The sequence below is a fragment of the Rhopalosiphum padi genome, chromosome 2 (genome assembly GCF_020882245.1).
Source record: "Rhopalosiphum padi isolate XX-2018 chromosome 2, ASM2088224v1, whole genome shotgun sequence".
Classification (NCBI taxonomy): domain Eukaryota; kingdom Metazoa; phylum Arthropoda; class Insecta; order Hemiptera; family Aphididae; genus Rhopalosiphum; species Rhopalosiphum padi.
In genome coordinates this window covers 28,753,822-28,761,493 of record NC_083598.1, presented here as the reverse complement: position 1 = coordinate 28,761,493, position 7,672 = coordinate 28,753,822, and the positions used below count along the sequence as shown (strand labels likewise).

The 7,672-nt window shown below is 26.2% G+C and overlaps 1 protein-coding gene across 1 annotated transcript; it reads right to left on the bottom strand.

Moving 5' to 3' along the window:
* On the bottom strand, positions 1-7,109 carry LOC132922122 (scoloptoxin SSD14-like). The gene is made up of 11 exons (XM_060985469.1): positions 6,967-7,109; positions 5,522-5,580; positions 4,844-5,047; positions 3,931-4,151; positions 3,503-3,698; positions 2,875-3,075; positions 2,410-2,638; positions 2,131-2,321; positions 1,807-2,047; positions 853-966; positions 1-781 (listed from the first exon to the last, which is right to left on the bottom strand). Exons 2-11 carry the CDS (start codon positions 5,533-5,535, stop codon positions 629-631), a joined length of 1,764 nt encoding a protein of 587 aa, XP_060841452.1. The 5' UTR covers positions 5,536-5,580; positions 6,967-7,109; the 3' UTR covers positions 1-628.
* Between the last annotated feature and the right edge of the window lie 563 nt (positions 7,110-7,672).

Sequence of the window (7,672 nt, the reverse complement as noted above, 5' to 3'; positions counted from 1 at the left end):
TTATGTCATAATATGTAAATGTGCTTTTATTATTATCTTTGAAAAATTAAAAATTAAAATATGATTTATAAAAATGCACTACACAACTTTATTTTATAAACGAAAAACAATTTCGTAAATTTGTCACAAATACCGCACAGTGTACCTAAATTCAAAATTAAGCGTTTGATTAATAATTCAACACCATACAAGTATACTAGTGTAAGGCCATTAAGTCACATAGACAAATAGCGGTGTACAATTATTATTCATAGAAATTAAAGATAATACTTTTAAATAATGCTCAACATTTAAGAAAAAAGAGAGTTATTTACGTTAATAAATATAATTATTGCGATGATACAAAAATAGGAAAATGTAATTAGAAACTATTAGAAATTATATTAAAAATCATATTGTTATAGGTTAATACATTAAATTACATTATGCATAAAACTAAATTTATTATTATTCATTACTCATATTACCAACTAGTTTTCTGACTTTCAAAGTTTCAAATTATTTATTGGATTATATTTAATTAGCCAATCAGTTAATAAACACTATTTTAAATTGTTAAATGTTGATATTACCTACAAATATTATACAATAATGTACACGTTTTAAAAAAATAATACATAAAACGGTTTTAATATCCAGATGAATTTCCTGGTCGTCTAAAATCTGGCATAGCTTCTATCGTTCCGAAAATTGATTTGGAGATAGCTGTTGCTGCTGAGAATCCGGTATTTGGTAATCGGGTCACTAGATGGCCAATATCTTTAAGTTTTTGTATTACATCCTAAACGATAAAACAACGTAAATAATATTAGTAGCATAATATTTTGTAAGATAGTTATATTCTAATATTACTCTAGTCGTTCCGTATTCATACTGAATTTGCATAGGAACAAGTTGGTGAAAAATTCTTGGTTTGTCTATAGCTTCTTTCAGTGTCTTATTATACCATAATTTAAGGGCGGACACCTTAAAATAAAAATAAATTAATATCTCACATAATCTATTTAATAGAGAAGGTTATTATTTAATTGATTTGTTTTAATATTTAATAGCATAATACACTTGGTTTATCACATTCGTTCAATCACTCTGACACTTTTGGTCTCAATACGAATGCATCATTTACAATACATCATTATATTAAATAAATATATTTACATTTTGAGATAAACAATATTAAAAACTAAAGACAAGTGATATTTAAACTTATAGAAAAGCAATTTGGATTAAAATAAATAAATTTAAAAAGACTTTGAACTGTAATAAGTGTTACTAATAGTATTTTAATGACGTTCGTAATATAAAAAGTACACTCTATAAAAGTATTAAGTTAAGATTTTTATAGGTATGTCTAAGTTATGAGTTTAGGAGGACATTTTTAATTTAATCATGAATTAATTTTCTACAGCCTTATACAATTTAGTATGTTCAAATTAAAGTTACATAGGAAATTAAATCCTAGCTGCACGTGATTGTATTACAAGTTTCTATACAAAATATATTTATCTATATAAGTATGTTGGAGCAAAATAGCTTAACAGCTATACACAAATAAAATCAAATATCAATAAAACTATAAAGGTATTACCTTATTGTAGATAATAGTGGTAATTAATGTAGTTTTAATTTAGGAGAAAAAAAACTATTTAATAATGTTTTAAGGTGCTCATAATATTAAAAATAATATACATAGAATATGAGGAATCTAAGGGGATTAAGTTGAGATGGACGCGACGGGTATTCATAGTAGGTATTGAAAAAATTTAAAACCACATGAATGTTAAAATTCGAGGTGAGTAATCTTACGTAGGCGGTTGCAAGAGTGATTTTCGAACCTCCAGCCGCTCCTGCCGCGAGAACGAAATCACCATTTTTATCTGTGATTATAGTTGGACACATTGAAGACATCGGTCGTTTGCCCGGTTCTATGTAATTTGCCGGCGAAGACGGAATACCGTAATAGTTGACGGCTCCCGGAGTTGAAAAATCGTCCATTTCATTATTCAAAAGAATACCGGTACTAGGAGAGGTGAAACCGGAACCAAAGCTTAAATAAAATAAAAATTGATCCGTTAAGACAGTAAACATTTATGGAAAAATTATAAATATTCATAAATCGACGATGCTCACTATGTGTTTATTGTACTAGTACTTATGACGGCGTTTCCCATCGAATCGATCACGACCATATTGGCAGTTCCGTGATTTTCTGGCATATCAAAATCAGCTCCGTAGTATTTAGGATCTGACGAAGTGAAATTATCGGATATTTTACTACGTATTTTATCCATGTAACTATCCGATTTCACTTTATCGTAAATCTATGATAAATATAAATATTTAAACATTCTTAAACACTAAACGTTAACCTTTTTTGGTTAATGCGTATATCAGATCGATAAAACATACCCGAGACACGTTTACAAATTTATGATCTCCTAAATGGGTTCTCTCGCCGTAACCAAATTTGAAAGCCTCTACCAACCGATGAGCGTCCAAGCCTGCGTTGGGCGCTGGTAACAAACCGTCCAACACACGGAGTATGTAGGCTAATATCATGCCAGAACCAGGTGGCGGCCCCGCGTGTATTGTATGCCCGCTTTTTAAGTTAACAGAAAAAGATTCTTCGATTTCGACTCTGAAAATGTTTACTTTCGTTTAGTCTGTTAATTGTTACACACAATTAACAAATGGAATCTATTCGTTTAATATTGAAATAGTGTTGAACTTTTTATTTCGCTAAAAATACATATAATTAATTTAATTGAAAATATATACAACTAACTTACATATCAACTGTTTTTAATTCTAAAAAATAATTGCACAAACCGAAATTAATCAGGCGCGAAGTTTATAAAGACATAATATACTCACTTATAGTTAGCTAAATCTTCTTCTGTGATTATCCCATTTACCTTTTTTAAGTCTTCTATTAGTTTTTTCGCTAACGAACCATTGTAAAAGACATCACCACCTTCTGTTGCTATGACTTTCATAGTTTCTGCTAACTTAGGTAACGTGTACATTTCCCCGGCTATTTTTACATGTCCAGTGTTTTCATTGAAAAAAGCTTTTCTAAGAAACAATTTTTCGCAATTGTTTAATAATATATTTTATTACGTATGTGTTTATTATTAAAAAATAAAAATAAATTTATTGCTTTTCTGAATAATTATATCAAGCGGTAATGAAACATTAATAAATATCGCCATATCTGTTTAATTCGTCGAAGAATATACAATTTCAGAAAGCTCAGACTTCGACTGCAAAAAAGAAGATGATAGTGAGGTCTCTGGCTAATAGCTGATATCTGTTTATTATGTCTTTAATTTTATTTTTCTTGGTGAAAGTTAATTTAATGTTATTTAAGTATTTTACAACTTATAAAATTATGACTATTGATTAAAAGACCATACATATTTTATGGTCTGATAAATTGTTTCATTGATTTTTTAGAAAGTAATATATATATGTATACAAATAATTTTGGATTTAATTGTACCTGAGCATTGGGTCATTTTTGATCAATTCTTCTTCATTTTTTAAACTTATCTCTAGACGTTTGCTGATTAGCATGCCTTCCTCACATAACTTTATAGTTGGTTCAAATAGTGATGCCCATGAAACATTACCACCGTATAAATTATGAACGGTAAAATAGCCTTTAAGTTCTCCCGGAATAGCAACCGCCAAACCACCTATATATTTTTAAATTAAAAATGCATAAGATCACCTAAATAAAAATATATTTAAGTATATTTAATGTAATATAGTTTTTCCATTTATTTTAGAAACGTTATTCACTTAAATTTAATAACGAATAAAAATTAATATGTGCAATATTTATTTTGATATTGATTGTCGATAATATCTATTTTAATATATATATATTGCATACAAATATTTTTTTCGTGTTTATGATGTATATACCGTGTACAGCAAGTTTAGGTTCTTCTACAAACATGGAATCAGTTGCCGCTGATGGTGCTGTTTCGCGGGCATCGATTGACATCACTTTTTTGGTTGTGGCGTTGTATATACTCATTAAAAATCCTCCACCCAAACCCTTAAATTGAGGACATAGAGCACCGTCACATATCATCGTAGCTATAGCAGCATCAACGGCATTTCCACCTTTCGTCATCACGTCCCTTTTACAAAATAATGGTTTCAGATAAATTTAAAGAATAATAAATCATTATATTATGCAAAAACAGTTTTATAGTTGAAATATTCAAATAGTTTATAATATTATTGTTAGAATTAGAGTTTAAACCTGAAATTGATAAAATTGTTTTGGGGACGATTTACTGTTAAATTTTAAGTGTTAAAAATAATAAAGTAATGACATAATTTATTAGGTATTATATGCATTTTAACATTTATCAACTATAATAATTGTTAAATAATTTAAATGTAAAATATGGGTATATAATTGTTTTAATTGTAAAAAAAAAAAAAATAAATGAATGTTTATAATATTATTGAAAACGATAAAAATATGAAATACAGTGGTTTTCAACCGATTGGTCGCGACTCGCGATTAAGTCAAAAGAGCTTTATAATTGGGTCGTTATATACTTTTAGTTATTAACAAAAAAATAATTATATAATATATTATCGTAAAAATGTACTATTTTATTAAATAGTAATTCCATAATAGTACAAAATTGATTAACTATTTAACTTTTCTTACAAAATATAAGATAATATTTATTTATTAGTTTTTTTCTCCGAAATGTGTAAAGCATAATTAATACAGTTTATGATTCGCGTGTCCAATACGGTTGAAAACACTGCGCTAATAAGTAACACGTTAGGTAATCTCAATATATTATATTACACTCCGATCTGTGCGCACGGTCCACCGTTTGACACTACTCCGACTTTGTTGTACAAGCCCATCGGCATACTCGACGGGGGCAATTCGAATTCCGGGTCTGGGATTTCATTGACGACGTCACGTTGTGAGATTACGACCAAAAGAGAAACTATAGCGATCAATATCGATAGTGCTAGTAGAATAAGGCAACGATTCGATTGTAATCTGAAAAAAAAATAATAGTATTAACGTTCCGCTTGAGTCATAAACTGTGGTTATATTATTGAAATTATTCGGAACACGTGTTAAAATAATTTCTATTGACGAAAATCGACCCAAACTTTAATAATATCATGAAATTTGCAAATATGTTTTTATATCTACAGTTTTTATTAATACCATAAAAAGTAAAGTAAAGTGATTTTTTTTAAAGTATAAAATCGTTTGATTATAATTAAAACGAAATTCACTGAATTAACAGAAATTAATTAAACATTTGTTTTTCCGTCAATAGCTGAATCTAATAAGGGTTTTATTTTGTTTAAGTAAGATATACATTCACAATGTTAAATAATATTTTCATTATAAACGTAACACATACATTTAAAATTGTATTGTAGGTACGTAGGTACCAAACAATAGTAGATGGTGATAATGTGAGATTATAAGATATACACATTTTGAATAAGTTGGTCGTACCTGCAAATAGCCATGTTGTCTGCAAAGTGATCTTTGTCTTCCAAGTTTTTTTCCAAATGCTAAAAAACAATTAGTGTTGTTAAATTTATTGTATTATTATGACCATTCGTCGGAGTACTTTATATGTAATATACGTATTACCATCAGCGCAAACAAATATAAACTGAATACGCAACTAATTTTTTTTTTTATTATCATTTTATAATAAACCAATAAAATATAAAATTGTTATATACATTAAATACGTATATGATTTGGTTTGTGTAATACACTTTAGATTTAATTATTCACTTGTGTGTCATAAAACTTACATTCGTTTATTATGTGATAGGTATTAAAATTTAAAACGGTATAGATAATGAAGACTAGAACTATAAAAGTAATAATTTTACACATAATCATAGCACGCAAAAAACGGTTCTAGACGTAATTGGTATGTCAGACTCTATTTCTAAGGGTATTTTTAATTTATTTAAATTATTATTATTTATTATAACTTATAAGTAATTTAATTGCCTATTTATATTATTTGCCAAAAACATCGAATATATTATTTATAAATAAGTTATTATTGTTATCAACTTACAAGTTAATACCGTAATACCGATGTACCTTAGAACTGTGTAAATATACTAGTGGTATAATTTACTTTAATAACATAGTTTCATAGATAAATATTTTGAAAATTGCATCATACATAGAAAAAAATAATTAAAATAATAATTTATTTTTTAAATATTAAATTTTATCAAAATATTAACTTTAAATGCATCTAAAAAAAATTTGTGCATAATATGAATTTGAGTTATTTTTAAATTTCTGTTAAAAAATAAAATATAATTAATATAAGTATATATATGAGGAAATGAAAAATCTTAATTGCATTAAAAAAAAAAATATCGGCATAAAAACAACTAATAAAATGTCTATAAATAGATAAACATTTTTATCCAATTTTCTACCAGAAACAATATTATTTAAGATTGAAGGACTTTTTTGATATAATTTTTATAATATTATACTAGTACTTTTTATAAATTAAAAATTGGTTAAAGAATAGTATTTAGTAAATATTACTATTTACTGTGTTACAAATAGTTCTTATTTAGCTTCTATACATAAGGAAAAGACAAACATGAAACTATGAAAGTGTTCAATCGAAGAGATGCATTTTAAATTTCGCGTTTTTTTAAATTATTGTTTTGTCTAAATTTCATTACGTAAGTTTTGAATGTTAAAGAGAATACTTTTTTTATCTCTTATTTTATAATGTTTCATCCGTCGTTTATCTTTTATTTTAATTTTAAACCTTTAAAACATGTACTCAAACTATAATAGTCTATAATATTTGTCTTCAAAAATGTTTAAAGAGTTTTCATTTATGAAAAGGCCAATACTGTGAAACTATTAAGTTAAATAGATATATATATATAGTTACATTTTACCTGTACTGTAGACTATAATTATAATCTGCAATAATGTTGTTGTATGAAATAAAGTAGCTATTTATGTACTTAATAACATAAGAACTTTGTTTTTAAATAAATAATTCATAATTTTTAAAATATTTTTTAAAGACCAAGCATTATTTTTTTTTTATAAATATAAAATAAATATCTTGAATATTACCCTGAAAGGACACTGTTGGTGGGTCTATGAAGATATGCAATATGGTAGATGTACTATATCGTCTATACCATGGCATTGGCATAATCTTTGACCTACTGATATGATTGTTATATTTATTTTATTAGCATATGTTACGTAGTTATCATACACTTATTATTGCAGTGAGATATAAAAACTAATTATTTTAAATGTTTATAATATCTATGAATATTATGGGAGTATGAGGCAACGTAGACATACATTAAAATATAATTATAATTATATAATTATAAATAAGAATAACCAAAATGGCTAATAAAATATGTGCATCATATAGTAAATTATGAGTATAATATATAAGTATATCATATTCCCAAAAAATTGTAGGTAAATCAAAACTATTTAATAAAAATTCCATAAAAGGCATAACGTGTATTTAACTATATGACGTGATATTCTTATTATTATACGTCACAATTAAATTTTTATATTATAATTAGTGTACTACATATATCGAAACTATTATTACTAACGAAAATAAAA

Excerpts from the sequence above, each read along its gene's own strand:
- LOC132922122 (XM_060985469.1), bottom strand. Across the intron at positions 3,076-3,502 it reads AAAAATGACCCAATGCTCAG|AAAAGCTTTTTTCAATGAAA; the intron begins GTACAATTAAAT and ends ATTGTTTCTTAG. Across the intron at positions 2,322-2,409 it reads AATTTGTAAACGTGTCTCGG|ATTTACGATAAAGTGAAATC; the intron begins GTATGTTTTATC and ends TATTTATCATAG.